Raw genomic sequence first — 20983 nt, 5'->3', positions numbered from 1 at the left:
ATAGTGGTTAGGAATATGGGCTCCAGAGTCAAACAAATGTGGTTCAAATCCCAGCCCTGACACCTGCCTGCTGAGTGACTTTGGATAAATTACTTGGCTTCTCTGTGCCTCGTTTTCCATATTTGCAAAAATTAGGATAATAATCGTACCACCACGTAGGGCGATTGGGACTAGTAATGAGAAAATCCAAGTAAAGTGCTTAGAACAATGCCTGTCCTATTGTAAGTCTTGTCCACTCACCTCATATTTCTTTGAAATTCGTCTTCTCCGCATCGGTGCTGCCACCATCCAAGTTCATCTGCTCCCCGTGCTGCAGCCAAAGTAATTGTTTCAAAACAAAAATATGCTAAAGTTCAGCATGTTTGAGAGGCTTGGAGTGGTTTGAAATGACCAGAACCTGGGGTGCCCGGGGGCGCAGGGGCAAGTGAAGAGATACGAGAGGTAGGCCACGTAACAGGCTTGTATGTTGGGCACAAAGTTTACATGTGGAAGCTGTGCTTTTGGCGGTGAGGAGCCGTTGAAGGATTTTAAGCAAAAGAGTGTCATCACATAGTTTACATTTTAGGAAAATGATGGAGGAGGCCATGTGGACATAACTTGGGGAAGGGGCAGACCATAGCAGGAGTACTCGACCAGGAGAACGCTGCAGCGTCCAGCTGAGGCTCTCAAGTTTCCCTCTAGTGATGGGAGTTTATTGTCAGGCCGTTTGGGGACTACAGGATAAATTCAAACTCCTCAATCTAGCCCTCAGGCCTTCCTTCCTCCACAGTCATCCTCCCTCCCTTTTTCCCTTCCTTCCTTCCCTCCCTTCCTTCTGTCTTTTTATATACGTGCACACTTACAAACACACGTGCATACAAACAGGCCCATGTCTACGCCCTGGGTACCCATTCTCATCAAACTCTCCTTTTCAAATACTTCCCTTCCAGTCTGCTCACTCTCTGTATTCATCCTCACAAGTGAATGTATCCTATTTTTTGCACCCAAAATGCCTTCTTTCCTCTACTATTCCAAAACATGTAGCTTAAGCCGGAGCCTGTACCAGGCTCTCCAGATTTCTCCTGCTCTGACCGAGAACAGCAAATGTCAGCGGTGGAGGAATGGCAGAGCTCACGTACCGCCCTTACTTTACAGATAGGAAAACGGAGGCCAAGAGTGATTTAATGATCAGTGATTAAAAGAGCTAGCCTTGGGGATGGATCTGTTGCACATTTTTAAACTATAAAACACCCTGGGTCACCTTGAACATTTATCCTATGTGTTAATTTTTATCACTTAGTCATGCCTAGATTATACTGGAGAGGCAGTACACATAGTGGTTAGGAATATGGGCTCCAGAGACAAACAAATGTGGTTCAAATCCCAGCCCTGACACCTGCCTGCTGTGTGACTTTGGATAAATTACTTGGCTTCTCTGTGCCTCATTTTCCATATTTGCAAAAATTAGGGTAATAATCGTACCACCATGTAGGGCGATTGGGACTAGTAATGAGAAAATCCAAGTAAAGTGCTTAGAACAATGCCTGTCCTATTGTAAGTGCTCCATCAAGTTTCCCTATTAAGAGATTTTAATGACTTGATTTCTCAGTGAAATTAGAAATTTCTTGAAACCATACATTTCTTTATTGCACATTTACAAGGAATTCCTCCAATCCCATTAGATAGACAAGCCATCGTCCCTCTTTTATTGATGAAGAAAGCGGACTGCTGTCCAGAGCCAGCAAGTAGCTAGGTGAGGCTGCACGGTAGCTCCCGTCCAGAAGACGCGTCCCCAGCCGAGGGCTTCCAAGTAGTGACAAGGGTGAGACCGAGTTGGTCTGAGCAGACTCTGTGAGAGCTGGCTCCGGGGTTGGGGATGGGCGAGGAGAGCTGTGCTGTCTTTGAGAGGAGCAGCCCTTAGTTGGCAAGTTCTCTAGTCAGTAACTCATCCTTGGCAAGAGCAGGCCGTGTTTACAGGCTTGGGAAGCCTCTGGTGAGGACACAACCGTTCAAGAGTGACTTCTCTCTTGACCCTGGAGGTTCATTTAGTTTCTGCTGAGGTGCCCAGAGTCAGGCTAAGATCCCTCATGAGGGAACTGGGTAGAAGTCCTGTGCATTTCCAGAATCTCTGTTCTCTACTTTTTCTGGCACCAAAGCCAGTGCATGGAAGGGAACACTGAGACAATGGGAGGGGCGCGTTCCCACGGGGACCAGACCCGGAGACACTGAGAACACCCGGCCCGTTATGTAACCCTCACTTGCTCGTCAGCCAGGTACCAGGAAGAGCGCCCCTCTTAGGAGGGATTTCCCCTTCCTAGTCCAAAGCCCCGGACACAGAGGCCGGACGCTCTGGAAGCGTTGTGTGTGTGTTTGGCCACAGGTCAGCCCGCCCCTGGCTGTGGTTCCCCATGGAGATTGTGTGAGTGCCCAGGACGTCTACGTTCACAGGCTCTTGGGGAGCAGCTCCCAACACCAACCTGATGCTAAGGAGGGCGGGGCCATGTGCCTCCTCTGGCTCAGCAGCGTCTTGGGACCCCCGAGTCGCACAGACACCGGTGGCTGGAGGCACAGAAAGCTCTGGTTGGTTTTCCTGCCCTTTTTAAGACGGCTGTTGGAGAGTTCCAGGAGCGGGGCCCAAGGTGTCACCCAGAGGTGTCCACACCGCAGACAAGACCTGACTTCCGTGGCAGGGAAATCACCCAAATGGGCAGAGGCTTTCCAGCCCACAGCGCTTCCTTTTCTTTTTTCTCTTAACCACTTCCTGTTTACCCGCTGCCTGTCGTGAGAAGAGGGGAGAGAGGAGGGGAAGACGATGGGCAGGCAGAGGGCTGTGGGAGGAGGGATGCTGGGGCTGTGGGAGGAGGATTGCTGGGGCTGTGGGAGGAGGGATGCTGGGGCTGTGGGAGGAGGGGTGCTGGGGCTGTGGGAGGAGCGGTGCTGGGGCTGTGGGAGGAGGGGTACTGGGGCTGTGGGAGGAGGGGTGCTGGGGCTGTGGGAGGAGGAGGATGCTGGGGCTGTGGGAGGAGGGATGCTGGGGCTGTGGGAGGAGGATGCTGGGGCTGTGGGAGGAGGGATGCTGGGGCTGTGGGAGGAGGGTGCTGGGGCTGTGGGAGGAGGGGTGCTGGGGCTGTGGGAGGAGGGATGCTGGGGCTGTGGAAGGAGGGATGCTGGGGCTGTGGGAGGAGGGTGCTGGGGCTGTGGGAGGAGGGTGCTGGGGCTGTGGGGGGAGGGGTGCTGGGGCTGTGGGAGGAGGGGTGCTGGGGCTGTGGGAGGAGGGGTGCTGGGGCTGTGGGAGGAGGAGGATGCTGGGGCTGTGGGAGGAGGGATTCTGGGGCCGTGGGAGGAGGGATTCTGGGGCCGTGGGAGGAGGGATGCTGGGGCTGTGGAAGGAGGGATGCTGGGGCTGTGGGAGGAGGGTGCTGGGGCTGTGGGAGGAGGGTGCTGGGGCTGTGGGAGGAGGGATGCTGGGGCTGTGGAAGGAGGGATGCTGGGGCTGTGGGAGGAGGGTGCTGGGGCTGTGGGAGGAGGGTGCTGGGGCTGTGGGAGGAGGGGTGCCCATGGGGGAGCTTGGGGGAGGCAGAAACTGAGAGTACATACTTGTGTGAGAGAGGGATGCAGACAGTGGGATAGGGAGAGGGAGAGACAGGAGCAAGGGAAGTGGCGTTCCTGTCTGGGGGGCTGGGGAGCTGAGCACAGCCCTCCCCTCCTCAGCCCTCTGCCAGCCTGAAAGACCTCCTGGAGGCCGAGGGGAGGGGGCCGAAGCCGAGGGAAGTGCAGCGCATTCCTGAGCTGGATGGAAACTATTCTGGACCAGCTGTGGAGAGACGATTTGTACCCTGAGGGTCTGACGTCTGTGTGGTTGTGACCCTTGCTCCTGACGGGGCCAGGATGGGGAGAAGACACCCACTTCTTGTTTCTGCCCCGTCTCAGGCCGGCTCCTTCCTTCCTCCAGCCCCAGGGCCCTCACGCAGGTCCTCTGAGGTCACCCTAGGGCTGCCTTGGGCCTTTGCAGACCTGAGTCCAGCTTGGGGCCGAGGGCCACATATGCCGTGCCTCAGACATCCAGCTGTCCCCTTCCTGCTGAGGGCTGGAGTGCCCCCCAAGCAGGGCCTCCAGTGCTGTTGGGTGTCAGCCTCCCTGCCAAGGCTCTGGGGTTGAGGGAGCAGCTTTACCAGGCCCTGGGTGTTCTCGCTTTGGGCTGGGCGTGGATTAGATAACCTTATGGGAGCTTTTAACCCTGGAAGGCTTGTGTTTTGTTTTTTGTTTTTTGTTTTTAATTTGGCTGAGCTGCGCGGCTTGCAGTATCTTCGTTCCCTGACCAGGGACTGAACCCAGGCCCTGGCAGTGAAAGTGCTGAGTCCTAACACCTGGACTGCCAGGGAACTCCCTAACCCTGGAAGTCTTTGATCCAAGCTCTCAGAAGGTATTCCCTCTCCCATCCTCTGAGATTATCTACTCCAAGCTTCCCCTCCCCACACACTCCCATTATAACAGCGATGAAGCTAGCTAGCATTAATTGAGCACTTATTATATGCCAAACACTAAGTGCTTTATATAGGTTATGTGATTGAACTCATACAACAACCCTATGAATGGGGACATCTTTATTGGCCCCATTTTAAAGTGAAGAAACCAAGATGCAGCGGGGTTAAACATCAGTTACTGCTGGTAAATAGCAGATTCAGGAGGCCAACCCCAGGCTCTCTGATTTCAGAAGCCACACGTTAACCACCACACTCTACTGCCTCATTTTCCGAATGTTTCCTTGTATCCCTGCTGTTACCCACCACCCATGTTCCATGGTGAACAGGCTCCCCTTCATCCTCCACCTCATGAAAGAATGCCCACGCCTCCTTTTCCTGAGGAGGAGGGGCGCTGGCCGCCTCCCACCCGTCAGCCCTCCCCTCGCTCCTGCAGATCCTTGCTTTCTACCCCCTTGATCTTCCCCCCCTTTGAGGTTGTGCCCTCCCACTGCATGATCCCCGACTTCTCAACCCTCTCTCCAGGTCACGCCTGCACAGCCCTGTGACCGCTGTCCAATGCAACGGCCTCCGAGCTCCTTGCTTGCTTAGCTTCAGGGGCGGTCCGGTCGTGTGCTGGCTGCTGTGGATAGGGGCTTGATTTACATTAACACCAGTATTTCTGATGACACTCCCACGAGGAAGGCATTGTCCTCATTGACACATGAGGAAATGATCATCAGTCAGGTTTAGGGACTTGCCCAAGGTGACACTTGAATGTGGTTCCAGCACAGCCGCCAGCCTTTCACGCAGCTGATTGGGGTTAGCCTGAGCTCCTCTGGCCACAGTCCTCACCCCCCAGCTACTCGCTCTCTCTCTCTCTCTTTCTCTTTTTCTCTCTCTCTCGCCCCCCCACCCCACTAACCTCTCTCTGCTATGATCTCTCTGGGGTTTGTTCTTCCCTCGATCCCTCCACTTCCACCAAAATGTTCTCTCTTCTGTATCTTTCTCTTTAATCAGAAGGATGCTCGAATATCCCCTCTTCAAAATCCCCAGCCTCTTTCCCCGCCATCTCTTCCTTTCCCTGCACAACCAGATTCCTTGTGGGAGTTGCCGCGCTCGCTGTGGCCACTTCCTCACCTCTCTACCACTGGATTCTGCCCTCCCCGCCCCACCGCACTGTAGGATTTGCCCTTCTTGACCTCTACAGAGCACTGGCGCTGGGGCTTCCTCACGTGCCCCCTCCCTCCTCTCTGGCAGCTCCTTCCTCGCCTGCTTCAGGGGCACCCCTACCTCTGAATAGCCAGTATTCTACTTGATCAACGGGGGCGGCAGGGGGGGGGGGCTGCGTCTTGGCCCATGGCCCACCCAAGCACTATCTTGCTGATGGAAAGCTGCTGAATTCTGTAGAGCTGAAATTCTGTATAAATAGACACATTTACAACTTCCTGTCCATTTAGCTATCAGTCATTCTAACAAAGGTACTAATAATGGCTTGCACATGTAGCAATTCACAGCTTACAAAGTGCTTTCACATGCCCTTCAGTATCCCTGTCTATGTGTAATGAAAATATTTTTATGTCTGCACAGTATTAAACAGGCATCATGAAATTCAGCGCACTTTGCCAAGGCGCTGGGGAAGCATTATAAACGAGCTTTGTTTTGATGCAGAGTCCTTGCTTTGGCCCTCTGGGTGCTGTTAGCCAGGATCATGTTCCCATTCCCCATGCAGTTCTCCTGGTGATTGATGGGTTATTGAGCCTGGGGACGGGACCGAATGACCCTTGTCATTTTAATAACATGTTCCTATTAGGGCATTAGGAGAGGCCAAGGGCTGACCAGAGGACGTGGAAATCTCTGTATGTGCAGGTTGAGGGAAAGGCAGGTTGAGGCCCGAGTGCAGGGTCCGAGACCTTTGGATTAGGAGAAATTGTGACCAGATTTACGAAGTCTATGACACTCTATATGGGTCACGCTTTCTCAGGGAGACTTGGAAACTTTAAACCGAAATGGCAAGTGGTTGTACCTTGTGTGCCGGCCCCACCAGTTGGTAGAACCTCCTTGGAGGACAGTGTTGAGGATTCTGAGGCCAAGCCCGGGCTCCCTGGCAGAGAATCCCCTGATTAGACGACACGGTCTGCCGTGGGAGTGAAGGAGGACGAGGAGGCGTGCGTCACCCCTCTGCCGTAGCTGCTTTCCATTGTCTTTGAGAGGCGATGAACCACCTGACAGACAAACTGGGGCCATCACGGGAGTCCCTGAGGACAGCACTCCAGTGGCTTCAGCCATTTCACTGAGCGTGGCTTCTCTCCTAGTTTGACTTGCTGGGACCTTGCGTCGGAGTTGGCAAATGTTTGAGGCCAAAACACCACGTGGATAAGGACTTTCCGAGGTCCCCCGGCCCTCAGCGGCTCCCACCTGCTTGCCCACCCTACCCCTGTGGGCCGGGGTGCTTCGTGCTCTCACTCACAGGTTCTTTGCACAGCATTTCTTTCCCGCCACGTCCATGCCTCTCAGGTGCTGTAGGATCCTTTCAGGAACAGCTTAGGTCTCTGGCAGTGAGTCCCGTCCCTCTCCATGGAGCCGTGGTGACCTTGGGTGAGTTACCAGCTCCCACTCTCTCCTGCCCTTGACTCCTAACTCTGTAATTGCACCCCAGATCTAGGGGAACCCTCAATTGCTTTGACTGTGGGCTGGGTTTTGGAGCTCTCAGGTCTTCATGATGTCAGATGTACCCAAGGCAGCTGGGTTTACTTGCCAGTTAACCGTCATGGTGGGAAGTACAGAGCAGCTGGCACCTTTGTCATCTTCTCAGCAGCAGATCTTTTCACATTAGATGCCCAGTCACCATGGGGAGCAAGTTCTCCCTTCAGCACATACACACACCCATACTTCACCCAAAACGAAATAATATAGTACCTCCTCACCAAACCTTTGACACTTTGGAATGTTGTGCTAGGTTTTTATTTGGTTCATTTTATATTGCTGCCAAAAACGGAGAAGGAAGGGAAACAACGCTCACCGTGTCAAACAAAGCAGTCTCTCTGGCCTGAGTAGTGTCTTTGCTGCTTGTAAATATGGCACCAACCATGCCTCTTCCTCTATTTTTGCTTGATGGGATGGCATGATGTACAAGCCACTGGAGAGACCAGAGCTCTATTAAAAACCACTCCTCAAGTGCACTGATAACTGCAACTCACTTTGAAATGCATTAAAAAAATATGGATTGATGGATGGAGAGAGGGATGGATAGATGTGTGATAAAGCAGCTGGCAGCATCCTGATGGTGGAATGGGGGTGGTACGTGGATGGATGTTCTCTGTACAGTCCTTTCAACTTGGCTGCAGGTTTGGAATTGTCATAATAAAATGCCGGGGGGAAAATCACCCTGACAGTGAACCATTTTAATTTAAAACAGCCTCTTGACCAATGTGGTCCTGAGGCCGAGAGTTAGGGAGTTGTGCAGATTGGATCCATTTCATTTGGGAAGACTTCCTGGGGGGGGTGGTTTCCTGCTTGCCAGGGCTGTTCAGGGATCGGTGGAGAGGAAGGGTGTGCAGGCCTCCCTCCCGGGGGTGAGTCGTGCTCTCTGCTGCCCTTTCCCCCCCATGCCCCTACCCCCCACCGTGTAAACCCATGAGCAGGGGTGCTGCTGTCTCCTGTGGCCCACACATCACACGCCAGCTTCCAGGCAGTTAAACTGCACTCCACAGCCTCCTCCTGGCTGGGGTCTGGCTTTCCTCACCCCTCCCAGAGGGCTGCCATATGCCTCGGCACTGGCTGTGAAGTGGGAGGGTGCTCTCGCCCAGCACAGTATCTGCTGGGGCTCTGCACCCCTGGGCTGCAGAGAGGCTGCCCCGCATGCATGGGAGGGAGGGGAGGACTGGCGGCTCCAGATGGCCTCCCTGCCTCCTGCAGATTCTAGGCTCTCCAGAGCAGACAGGTTGGGGAGGGGGACAGGAAGGAAGTGGGGGTGAAGAGGCTGTCTGGAGTTAGCTCCTGACCTGAATTGTGGGTCACACTCATTGGTGGTCTCAGAAGATGCTGAGGTCCAACTACAAGGATAACTGACTCAGGAGCAGGAATAAAATGCAAGGCGCCCCTGTCTGATGCCATCCCCTGCCTGCCTGGTCTCCTGCTAGTATGTCAGTGGGTTCTCAGTAAATACAAATTCTTGGTCCTAGTAATATTAGCCTTAGCAAAATGGCATGAGAAAGGACAATATGCTGCAGTGATAGTATAAGGAAGATTTTTAAAAATTAAGTGCCATCTGTAGCACTGCTTTCTGCCTCTGTTAGCAAAAAATAGAGAATCCACTAACTGTCAGGCTCCTGGCCCCCTTGGAGGCTGGTGCTGTCCGTGCTTTTCACTGTCCAGCGTGCACACGCGCGTGCCTGGTGCGCACACTTACTCAGTCCTCTGAGCCCAGCAGCTCCCCTGCCCTTGATGCCTGCAGAACCGGGAGGGGATGCCCAGCTCCTCCTCCCTTGCAGGCTGTGGGAAGGGTTCCTCCTGCAAGGGGGGAGCAGGGGGCCCCTCAGCTGGTTCTCATCTTGATTAGGGCCTACTCTGTCCTCTTCTCCTGAGAGGCCACGGATCCTGGAGTTCAGACCGTGGGCCCTGGAGCCACACTCCCCGGTTTGGGTCCTGGCTCTGCAGCCGCTAGCTGTCTGACCGTCAGCAAGCCCTTCATCCTTCCGTGTGTCAGTTTCATCACTTGTGCGCATGGGATGGTTGTAAGAATTCATCGAGTTCGTGCTGTAAAGCCTGACACGTGCGTAGCGAGTTCGGTGTTAGCCGCTGCCGTCCCCCGTACCTGCTCCTGAGTCATCCGGCTGTGGCCCGCGGCTCCAAGGCCAGAGCAAGAATCAGCGTCTCACTGAGACTGAGGGGCAACAACTGTGTTGGTTTCCTTCGTGGCTGTGTTAGGGTACCACAGATTTAGCGACTGAAAACAACTCAGACGTGTTCTCTTTTCTGGAGGTCAGAGTCTGAAATCGTTTTCTCTGGCTAAAGTCAAGGTGGCAGCAGGGCCGCACTCCCTCTGAGGCTCTGGGCGAGGACCCTTCCCTCGCCTTTTCCGTCTTGCAGGGCTGCGTTCCTTGCATTCCGGGCTCCTCGAGGTCTCCTCCTCCATCTTCAAAGGTGGCAGCACAGCATCTTGCTTCTTCTGTCCGTCACCACCACCTTCTGTAGTCAGATCTCCCCGTGCCTTCCTCTCATATGGACCCTTGTGGTGGCACTTAGGGCCCCCCTGGATAATCCGGGAGAATCTCCCCCGTCTTAAAATCCTTCACTTAATCACATTGCAAAGTCTCCTTTGCCATATGAGGTCACATTCACAGGTTCTGGGGCCATTAATCACGTAACACGGGAGACAGGAAGAAGCTCTCTGGTGTCCTGGGACTGTGGCACGACTTGGCCAAGTTCTGGACCAACTTGGAGCAGCACTCAGCCCAGCCGGGCCACACGGGCTGCCCAGGCGCCCTGCTGTCACCCCGTGTCAGCACCAGGCCCTCTTTGTCTGCCCAGACGGACTGCGAGGGCACAGTCGGCATCTCATTCTGTTGGCTCCCCAGTGTCCGGCACACGGCAGGCGCTGGGTGGTTGGTCGTGTGTCCGTGTAAGCAGGCAGGCGCTGATGTGCCATGTGTGTCCTTTAGGCCACGGCGACTGTCACTGCGGAGAATGCAAGTGCCACGCAGGTTACATCGGGGACAACTGTAACTGCTCGACAGACATCAGTACGTGCCAGGCCAGGGATGGCCAGATCTGCAGTGACCGTGGGCACTGCATCTGTGGGCAGTGCCAGTGCACGGAGCCAGGGGCCTTTGGGGAGACATGTGAGAAGTGCCCGACCTGCCTGGATGCTTGCAGCACCAAGAGGTAAAGCGCCGTCCCCTACACAGCCCTCCACCGCCCCCCCGAACCCCAGCGTCTCCCCCAGACCAGGCCTGTCATCCGGCCAGTCAGCCCTCAGGCTGGCCAGCCTCTCACCCCCCATCTCCTGCATCTTCCCCACCCAGCCTTGCTGGGGATCGAAACTCTTACTAACGTTAACTAGAATAGGGTCTTTGAAACACTGGTTCCATGGGGATTTTGTAAAAAAAACAAAATCAAAACATAACAACAACAAAAACTGTTATTCTGTTCCTAAACAAGTTTAGAAGTTATAGGATTACTGAGTTAAATGAAATTAAACTGATTTTAGTACCAAAATAGCATCTTCTTGAGCCTTTAGTGTGTCACTGAGTATTTTAAAAGGACATTCAGCATGCATCTTTTTTCCAAATGAATTTGACCTCCCGCCCCATTAGCATCTCCCAAACAATGTTTCACAGGCCCCCCATATGGGAAATGCTGCTTTAAGCAAAACATCATCAGAAGGTAAATTGGACAGGAGGGCACCTGACCTAGATAAGGCAAGCCAGGAACAAACTGCAGTGGCTTTTGAATTTTCTGCTCCATTTGTACAGATAATGGAGTGGGTCTCTGCGCTGCTGCTGAATGCAGAGATTGTCCAGACGCGGGTTCCAGGCCTCCACTGACCCAGCCATGGGGTTACGTTCCCCTGTTGACCTCCCCAAGGCTCTGCCCTTCACACTCTGCCAGAGTGCGAATGAGAGGGAATTAAATCAGGGAGTTACGCCATCGGGAAAGCAAGAGTGACAGTTTCTCTTGAATTTTGCTAGAGAAACAGCTGTGCCATCATCATCCTTGTCCTAAGGGGCCAGGAGGGAGGGCACAGATAATCAGAAACAAATAATAATACAGACGTTGTTTCTCTTTGGCTGGGAAACGCAACTGTGCAATTTTTTTTGGCAGATTTCCCTTCCAAACCCCTGGCTCGGGCTCCGAATGAGACGAGTTCATGCTCCCTGAGCAGCCGTGGCTGCCGGTCAGTCTGCACTCAGAAACGTTCTGGGTGGCAGAACCCCTGGTTGGATGTTTGCCACAAATAATCCAGGCGTTGGTAATTGAAAGCTGGCCGCAGATGGAGAGACAAGATAGACAGGGCCAGATTTTATTCTGTGTAATTAGAGGGAAACCAGGCAGAGTAAGGGAGAAGAAACACAGATCTGCTTTAGACCTGCTAAGAGCAGAGAAACAACAGAAATCCAAATAGAAACATCCCAGGGGAAGGAGGAGGTTAGGATCCTGGATCTGGAGCCCAAATAGCTGTGGCTATCTGAGCCTGGAATCATGGCCATCATCAACATTTAATGCCTGAGGGAGGTGCCCTACCCCCAGCTCTCCCACCAGCGGAAGGAGTATGTGCTCCCAGACCTTGGGGCATATGAGGTGGATGGGGGTTGGTGCCAAGCTAGGACAATACACATGGAACCAATAAAGGCAGATCAAGCCTGTTTCTTTCCTTCTTCCGGAGCAGCAAGGCAATATAGGGTTGGCTTAGGTCAGTTAAAAGGCCTCTTGGGAAGACCACCTTAGCTTTAAATGTTTAAAGCATTCATTTCCAAGAAGACATAGACTTGATGATTTGTTATCCATTGAGCAATATCAAGGGAGCAAGGAGAGCAAAGAGATGCCGTAGGGGAGCCTCACTCTTCCTTCTTACTTGTCTCCGGGCCACACTGACACAGTCTCTTTCACAGCCTAGTTGTCACTTTTTTTTTTTTTTTTAAACAAAGTACCTTTGATAGTGCCTTATTTCAGGCTGTTTTTCTACTTGCTGCTTTGCTGAGAGCCACCAGGTTTTGAATGCCTATGTCCTTTTTTTCCTGGGGTTTCAGAGCAGTCCATCTCCACTCTCTAGAACTAACCAAACACGCTCTACACCTTGGGTGAGTTCATATTCAGTTTCAGCTGATTTCAATTAACAGTCTCCCTGAGCAAAGTCTGTCTCAGCAACTTGTTTGTTTAAAGGCCAGACATTTTAATACGTGACTGCAATAGGTCACAAGATTCAACCCAGTATGCGGAGCACACAGGTTAAACCGATTTGTCCACATGGATGATTAGGGAATGTTCCCTGGAAGCGGCCCTGTGGTTTCATGACAACAGGGCATGCAGATGGAGGGCTCAGTGAATCCTAGCGGAGACTGGAAGCAGCCGCCTTTCTTTGCAGTGTGTTAATCCAGGGGTGGAGGAGGGGCAGCGGCGTCAGCATGAATGACCAGAGCTGGAGCCACGCCTTCCTGGTGCCCAGCCAAGTCTCGGTTGCCTGCCCGCTGGGGCTCTGGCCTCAGGAGAAATGCAGAAATTACCTACTTGTTTAACTTCAGAATATTTCCATGAAGTCATTCCCAGGAGAGTGGGATTTTGTGGCCAATCCGAGGATAGTTGGATTCTTAAGCATATTAGGACCCTGGTAAGAAAGTCTTACCTACTTTCCCTCCACAATCTACTCACTCGCCCATTCCTCCTCAATGTTCAGGAAGTGGAGTAAGGACTCAGGGAGGGACTTGACAGAGAGGCAGGTACCTGGGTGCTGGACCCTGCTGTCACTGATTCCTCACTTCCCTCACCTGTAAAATAGGGCGACTTAATGAAACGCTCCCAGCTCCCTTCAGGCCACAGTTTCTGCCCTGGAAACGTAGTAACTGGTCTCTCCATCCCACGGAATTTTAAAATGATACTAATAAAGGCAATGCATTGTGATGGTACAACCCTCCATATTTTTGCCAGGGAGCTTTCCAGACACGCAGCCCCTTTGGTCCCCACAGGCCTGTGGGGTAGGTTGGGCTGCTGTCCCCCCCATGTGGCTGAGGCTCTGTGAGGCTCCCCTGCCCTCTGGTGCCAGGGCACAGTGGCAGGGAGGCAGTGGCCCTCCCAGCACACTTGGCTCTGGAGTCCTCACCCCATTTCCTGGGGAAACCTCTGTTTTGGGGTCTCTCATCATCCTGGCCGGCCACCGAGCACCATCACTTCAGAAAGTTCCTGCACGTTCCCCATCAGCTGGTGGTTTTGTTCCAACCCACTCCTCCCTGGAGTTGGGTTCTCACCATCCCATTTATGCTCTCCCATCCCCCAGTCCCCCATAGAGGTCAGAGACCCTCTCTCCCCTCCACAGCAAGCTTTACGGACCCTTAGAGCTTAGCTCCCCTGCCAGGTGGGCTCTATCTGGGAGCAGGAAGGGGGCAAGGGCCTGAGAGTCTCCAGGACAGTGGTTCTCAGCCCTCACCTTTACTCAGAATCCCCAAGAGCCCAGGTCCAGCCCCAGAGATTTGGATACCATGGGTGTGGTTGGGCCCAGGCAGTGGTGTTTTGTCTTGAAAGCCCACCCAGAGAGTTTAATGTGCCGAGAGCCCTGCCTGGGTGATGGTCTCCTGGTGGGGATCCTGGGAATTGGGGCCACAGGGGGGTGAGGACCCCTCTTCGAGGCCAGGAACACTTTTTTATCTTCAGAAACTTCTTGTTTGGGGAAGACTCCTCAGTGAGGCATTTGATGCACCAGAGTGCAGATGGATTTGGCTCCTAGTGTCAGAATTTGAAAGGTTTCCAACCTGCAACTTGACATGTGTACCAGACATGCTTCTAAACCCACATATGTTCGTCCGAGGACCCTTGGGCTTCCCTGCATGATAGCAGCAAGAAGGACAGGGCAGAAATGTTCCTTGAGGCCAAACATCTGAACATGGGAGAAGTTAAAACTTTCAGGGGCTTGCAGGAGGGCTGGGACCTGCACTCTTGGGACATGCACTCAGTTACATGTGTGGAGCTACTACCCAGCATCTAACACCCACATTTATTGCCTCTTTTCCAAAGAGATTGTGTTGAGTGCTTGCTGCTTCACTCAGGGAGCTCAGTTGACAACCAGACCTGCCAAAACCTGTGCAAGGATGAGGTGATCACACGGGTGGACACCATCGGTGAGTGTGGGGAGCGGCCCTGGGCAGCCGGCCCCTTTTGGATCTTGGCAGACGTGTAGAGACTTTGTCCCTCGTGGGGACGATCTTCAGGGCTGCCTGGCAGACAGGAGGGTAGTTTTAACCTTGAGTTAGGAAGCAACCTCAGTGTCCTTGGCTAGTCCTTGCTGGCTCCCCAAGAGGACTTGGAGTACCTGTGTTAGGTCATAGGTTCTGGGCTCTCCAGGGTGTAAGACCTTCCTGTTCTTAAGTTTCTGTCCCATCCCTGAAGCCTAGTCCCTTCCTACATCTTCTCCCAGGCTTCCTGAGAAGTTGGTATATTAGTTAGAATAAGTACTGTTAGCTGCTACAACAAACAAACCCCAAACCTCAATGACTTAACAAAATAAAAGTCAGTTTGTCACTCACTCGAAGTCCACTGAAGATGTTCCTGGTTGACAAGGCCTCTCTGTGCTCCTTCAGGAGCCCAGGTACCCTCTAGATTGTGTTTCCACCCTCCCCCGGGTCCTCAGAATTCTCTCCATTGAATCTGCAAATGGGGAAAGATCGTGGGGGAGGTTTACATGGGTGGGGCCTGGAAGTGGGGCACACAACATCCCCCCCCACCCAGAGCTCAGTCATCCAGCCACGTTTACTGTAAGGATGGCGGGAAATGTCCTCCAGCTGTGCCCAGGAAGCTGGGAAACCATGTTTGGTGACCAGCTAGCCAGTCTCTGTTTGGCCTCAGCCCAGTGCAGCTCTCACGATGCTCTGCCAGCATTAGACGAGGCAGAGCTCACATTCTGTCCGAATGAACCCGGGATCGAGTGCTACCCTGGCTCTTCCTCGTTCCTACAGGTCTCCCCACTCCTTTTTCCTGCCTCCCTGATCTTGAGTGATGCTCTGGCTGAATCATGGCTCCTGAGGATGCCAAGTCATGTATTCCGCCAACACATATTCATTGAGCACCTATTGTGTGCCAGGGCTTGTACCACAGCAGGGAGCCCCTGCCCCGCCCTCCCCAAATCCGGCCTCTCATGCCCGTTTTCCTGCCCTGCTTCTGTCTTGTGACTTGAGGTCTGGCTCACAGCAAGTTCTACCTGCAGACCTGGGGCCGTTGCCCCCTGACTGGGCACCCACAGAAAGATGGCGATGCCTCCCCCGGCCCACTGACTACTTACTCGCTCTGGAGCAAATGCAGCTGTTCACGCACAGCTGCCTCTCAGTCTGTCCCTTTGTCATGAATCAGTTGCTTCACAGAGAAGGTTTCTGTTCGAATTCACCAGTTATCCTTTTCCTTCCTTCCCCCAGGCTTTTTCATACCCATGCTCACTCACACTCACCCAGACCAGGCTTAGGATTGGGAGCCGAGAGAAAAAGCCCAGGTCTCCGTGTCTGATAACCACTCAAAATTGTCTGGTTCTAGGTGGAGACTCCTTCGAGCAACAGGGTTACAGAGGGCGGAGCTAGAAAGCATTTCGTGTCCCAAAATAGCCCACAGTTGTTACTCAGGACCAGTGGGTCATTCCCTTACCACCCGCCTCTCTCTTGCTTCACACTCTTCCCCGCTTCCTTTCCACCCTGGAAATCAGTCTAACCCTGTTCCAGGGGAGGCTTGGAATGCAGACAATGCCTGGCGGGGTGGGGCGGGGGGGCGGAGAGTGGGGTTGGTGATACCTTCCCCTCAGGTGACAGCCGCGTGGGCACGGCAGGTGTTGAGGCAGCTTGAGGAAGGGGGCTTCTTACTATGGGGAGCGAGGCCAGCGATGTGCACCGAGGGTGGGAGGTGCAGTCTCTCATCCACCCATCCTCCTTGCCTCGTGGGTCTTTTTGGTTTCTCATCTCAGGAAAGCGCCGCCACCTCCTGGCCTCTGCAGCCGGCTCTCAGCCAGGTAGACTCAAGCGTGAACTTTCGCTCAGGCCTCCGCGGACAGCAGGATGGCCCCTTCTTTTCTTTACCCAGTTCCGTTGCCCAGTCCCGCCCCAGCGGTAGTGCCCCCTCTCCTTTCACCCCAGTGAGCCTGCGGAGGCCTCCCTCGCGTGGAAGGGAATTCACGTCCCCAGCGCAGCCTAACTTAGCGCTGGGCCTGCATTCTTGATGTGAGAAATTCATTTTTAAGGTCCAGCCTTCCCTTTAAGCCTCTCTGCACCCCCTTTTCTTCTTTGCGGGGTTCGGCTCCTCACCCGTCCCTTAGCGGCTCTGCATCGCTCAGAGACACACTCAGGACATTTCTGCTTGGTTTTCTTCCAGTGAAAGATGACCAGGAGGCTGTGCTTTGTTTCTACAAAACTGCCAAGGATTGTGTGATGATGTTCACCTATGCAGAGCTCCCCAGTGGGAGGTCCAACCTGACAGTCCTCAGGGAGCCAGGTGGGTGAGGGCCAGCTCTGTCTGCTCCCCCAGGGGGCTCGGTTTCTGACGTATCACCCGTTCTCTCCTCACCATCCTTTCCAAACTCCAGAGAGAGGAGGGATACAGTTCCATATAAAGATCAAGATCTAAGGTCGCCTCTACCTGACTGCTATAGTTTAGAAGAAAGATGGTTGTATATCTGGGGACCCATCACGGGGGCGGAGCTTGGGGGGGGCATGACTTAGGGGAATGGGAGTTATAGGAGGATAGGGCCCTGCCCTGGGGGAGTGTCTCATCTTGAAGGAGGGGACACAGGGGTGACAGTAAGCACAGAACTCACTTAGCCTACATGGCCAATGGGGGTGCGAGCGTGCAGGGCAGGTCTGGACCATCAAGGCTGGGCGTCAGGAAGCATCTGGGTACACACAGCCCTAGCCGGGCTGCCACTTCCCGGAGTGGAGTCCAAGAAGGGTAGATGGAGCGCTGGGTTGACATTCCTGCAAGTGCCATGCCTCGCTCCCTGGGCCCCTGAGGACGGCACGCTCTCATCTAACATGGGCAATTCTGCCCGACGCCATGGGCCTGGGGACCAATGGCCCTTTTCCTTGGGGTAATGAGGGTTTCTAGTATGACCCCTTTCATTCTTCTCTGGTGGAGGTTGCCGGGGCAGAGGCGGGTGGTGCAGAAAAAGATCTGCTCTCTTCCTTTCAAAACATTGCAAACGGTTTTTCCAAATGGGGCTAGACCACATAATGTGCCTTCCCTAGGCCAGAGGCAGAGGGAAGGATTGTGGTCCTAGCCCAGGATGCACGCCTGTAAGAATGAGGCTCTGTTTCCAAGCGCTGTCTTTGCGGTTCTTTGAAAATAAGCACATTTGCTCCAAAGGCTCCACACTAAGGGCTTACAAGTGTTGGCTGGCCCCCAGCCCAGCCCTTGTGGAAGCGGCTTCATGAAACCTCCTGCCGCCCAGTCTTCTCCTGAAACCATTTACGTGAAAGCTGAGACCTGGTCCAGCGTCCTGCACGGGAGGTGGGGCCGGGCTGGGGCGTGGGTGCTTCGAGTTGGGGAGATGCAGCCGTACGCACGGCGTGTGGGAGAAAGTGGAGCAGCCACCAAGGTTCTCCTAGACTTTGCCGTTGACTTACTGTGTGGCCTTGGAACGGTGACCAGCCCTCTTTGAATCTTCCACTTTATGTGCATTGGAGAACCTGCCCGCCAGCCAGCTCTCTCAGAAGCGGTGTGAGCATCTCAGGGAATCCAGGGAAGGCCTCTGGGGAGAGCTGACGGGCCCGAGGTCGGGGGGCGGGGGCACGGTGACGGCGGTGGCTTTGCTCATCGTGCCCTGGTCCCCTCCAGAGTGTGGAGCTGCCCCCAATGCCACGACCATCCTCCTGGCCGTGGTCGGCAGCATCATCCTGATTGGGCTTGCGCTCCTGGCCATCTGGAAGCTGCTTGTCACCATCCATGACCGGAGAGAGTTTGCAAAGTTCCAGAGCGAGCGATCCAGGGCCCGCTACGAAATGGTAAGCCAGTGGGAAGTTGGAAGTAGAAAAAATGTCAAGCTTAGCGGTCCGGTTGAGTTCAAGCAGAGGCCCACTAACATCTTTGGGATTCAGAACAAAGAAGCGAGGACTTCCCCGGTGGTCCAGCGGTTAAGACTCTGCACTTCCACTGCAGGGGGCTCGGGTTCGATCCCTGGTCGGGGAACTAAGATCCCACATGCTGCGCGGTGCGGCCAAAAAGATAAAAAGAACAAAACAAAACAAAAAACGCGAAGAAGCGAAACCTGAGAGGCGGTGTGTGCCCAGTTCTGGACGCCCTGCACGGAGCCCCGCACCAGGTCCCGGTCGGGAGGCTCACCGGCAGAGGCGCTCGCCACAGCCTCGGCAGGGAGAGTCCAGACGGCCTGGACACAGTCCAGGAGAGGGTCCCACGTGCTCACAGTCTATCGCAGTGTCCGTGTGTGTCTTATCTCCCCAAGCAGGCTGCACGCTCCCGAAGGACTGAGCAAGAGTGAGCACCCCCTGAATCCCCAGTGAGTGTGTTAAAGCTGCAAGGGACTTGAGAGACCGTCTGACAGACACAGCCGCTCGTTTCAGAGATGGAGAGAGAAAGCTCAGGGAGGGGCGGGACCGTCCCAGGCCGGCTTAGAGGAGCCAGTCTTGCAGCACAAGGCCGTTGCCTTCACCCGCGGGCGGGGCCCACTGCCTTCCTGGGTGACTGACCCTAGAAGGGCCTCCAACCCTGTGTGTGTGCGAATGAACAAATGAACTAACACATGTCCTCTTACCTCCCGTGTTCTCTAGGCTTCAAACCCTCTGTACAGAAAGCCCATCTCCACACACACCGTGGATTTCACCTTCAACAAGTTCAACAAATCCTACAATGGCACAGTGGACTGATGGCTCCTTCCCCTCAGAGGGCTGGAGGGGCAAGCGGTCAAGCCAGAGACTGACACGCTTTGGACAGCTGCTCGGCTTGAGCGCGGTTCCCTGCACGGCCAAGCGCAGAGACCTTCCGGTGAGCCTGGGCGAGGAGCCCACCCACACAGGAAGGTGTCCGGCCGTGCCACCTGGCCACCCCTCCAAGCCCGGCGACAGTGCTCTAGGCTTTCCTCCGCACATCCAGCTTGTTGTCTCAATGAACTGCTGAGATGCAGGCCGCCTCTCCCTTCCGGGAGGGCTGGGCCTCCAGTCTGGCCAGATGAGAAGGCTCTTGGGAGCGTCAGAGTGAGTAAAACCCACACAGTCTGCCTTTGCTCCTGTTGATCATTTTTAAATGAAGTAAAATGATCGTGCATTTATGGTATAGTTCCGATTCCTGAGAATTACCTACGTGGTGTCTCTGCCTTGCAAATGGGTGTTGGTGATGGGATTACTGAGACGCCTGTTGAAGGCACATAGTTTGCAAATGTCAACTTTCTTCCCCTGTCTGTGTTTGTTTAGTACTTTTGTAACAAAAAGGAAAGAGATTGTTTGGGATTGAAAGTAAAGATTAAAACCAAAAGATTTTGTGTTTGCCTGACACTCTTTATGACGTGCACGTTCCTTTCTGAAGTGGATGGTGCCCCAGCGGGGATTGAAATGGCTGTGTACTCACTCAGGGGACGCCACACAAGCCAGTCCAATACTCCAGACGAGGGCTCATCACACAGGGCTCTGTGCGGTACCCACGGGGGTAGCTGGCGTGGCTCCAGGGAGGGCTAAGCAGGTGTCTTTGGACCCTCTGAGCTTTTACTTAAAGAAAAAGTTTAGGCTAGAAACTGTGAAGACCACCCCTCTGGCCTCCCTACCCTGTTCCCAGGTGCTAAGGCTGGAAATAGATTGTGCAGATGAAGAAGGGTCAAGATGTGGCTTCCACACACAGTCCCTTCTTGCACATGATTATTGACAACAGTTTCCTTCCAGTGCCCTCCCCAGCCAACGTCCTGTGCCCCAAAGCACAAAACCCATTTCAGCTGTCCTTCCCTGCAGGGCCCTTAAGTCCCCTCTGTTCTCGTATCTGAGTCAAAAGTTATCTGGGAATAGGAATCCCTCGTTTATAGAAGAGGAAACAGATTGCTAGAGAGGGGCAGTGGCTTTCCGACGTGTCACAAGGCTAACTAATGACAAGCTGGTACAAAGAGCCACGTCTCAGGTGCAGTGCCGGCCTCCTGCTACCTGCTCCTTTTTGTAAAGTCTCTTTCACTAATCACTTTGCTGCTGCTGGCATCACTTCAAGGCTATTGGGCTTTCATCCCAGATTCATCTGTTCTCAGCCTTGGACCAAGTTCCCTTTACTTCATTTTGGCAAACACTAAGACAAATAAATGCCTATCAGTAAACAGCCTGTTTATTACCTGGGGCAAATGTGAACAGATTCTGTGTTTCCTTTGTCCTGTGTAATTAGGATGAAACAGAGACCTTGTGACTTGGTGAAGCTGCCTTAAATCCTTTTTGGAATAAAGCCAAATGTAGATAAATATACAAAATAGACACATGGTGGTTTTGAGACTTTTCTAAACTGAGAAAAATATGATTTCAGAAGAAACTTTGGGTTTCTTTTTTGTTTGATTGTGGGTTTCCTGGAGACACATCATTTACTTGTTCGAAGTCTCATTTTCCATCAGGCAGGTCTGTAAGGGCACAGCGTTCTTGAGCCACAGACAGAAAGGATGAGTTGCTCCAGGCTTCCACCGGATGTGGAAGTTAGGGCTATTTCCTCGCTGACACCAGATGGCTGTTGACGGAGCTGTCGCTGACAATGCCCTGCTGCCCCCTGCTGGAAGCTCTGGGAACAGCTGTTCAGAGACCTGACTCCTGAGATTCTGACCCAGGGTGTGGTTCCCTTCTTTCCTCTGGTGATTTGGCCATGCCCTCACCGCCCCCAGTTAACACAGGTAACAG

General features: G+C 53.6%; 1 protein-coding gene across 1 annotated transcript in view; it reads left to right on the top strand.

Annotated features, from left to right (window-relative positions):
- Window positions 1-19604, top strand: part of ITGB5 (integrin subunit beta 5) — a 110775-nt gene extending 91171 nt beyond the window's left edge. The window contains exons 11-15 of the mRNA XM_061194270.1: window positions 10103-10325; window positions 14166-14269; window positions 16497-16616; window positions 17955-18121; window positions 18905-19604. Coding sequence (XP_061050253.1) covers window positions 10103-10325; window positions 14166-14269; window positions 16497-16616; window positions 17955-18121; window positions 18905-19000 — 710 coding nt within the window. The 3' untranslated portion in view covers window positions 19001-19604. The remainder of the gene's footprint in view (window positions 1-10102; window positions 10326-14165; window positions 14270-16496; window positions 16617-17954; window positions 18122-18904) is intronic.
- Window positions 19605-20983: the final 1379 nt, after the last annotated feature.

This window comes from Eubalaena glacialis, chromosome 6 (assembly GCF_028564815.1).
Source record: "Eubalaena glacialis isolate mEubGla1 chromosome 6, mEubGla1.1.hap2.+ XY, whole genome shotgun sequence".
NCBI classification, from domain to species: domain Eukaryota; kingdom Metazoa; phylum Chordata; class Mammalia; order Artiodactyla; family Balaenidae; genus Eubalaena; species Eubalaena glacialis.
The sequence above is the reverse complement of the archived record's forward strand: the minus strand, read 5'-3'. Positions and strand labels throughout refer to the sequence as shown.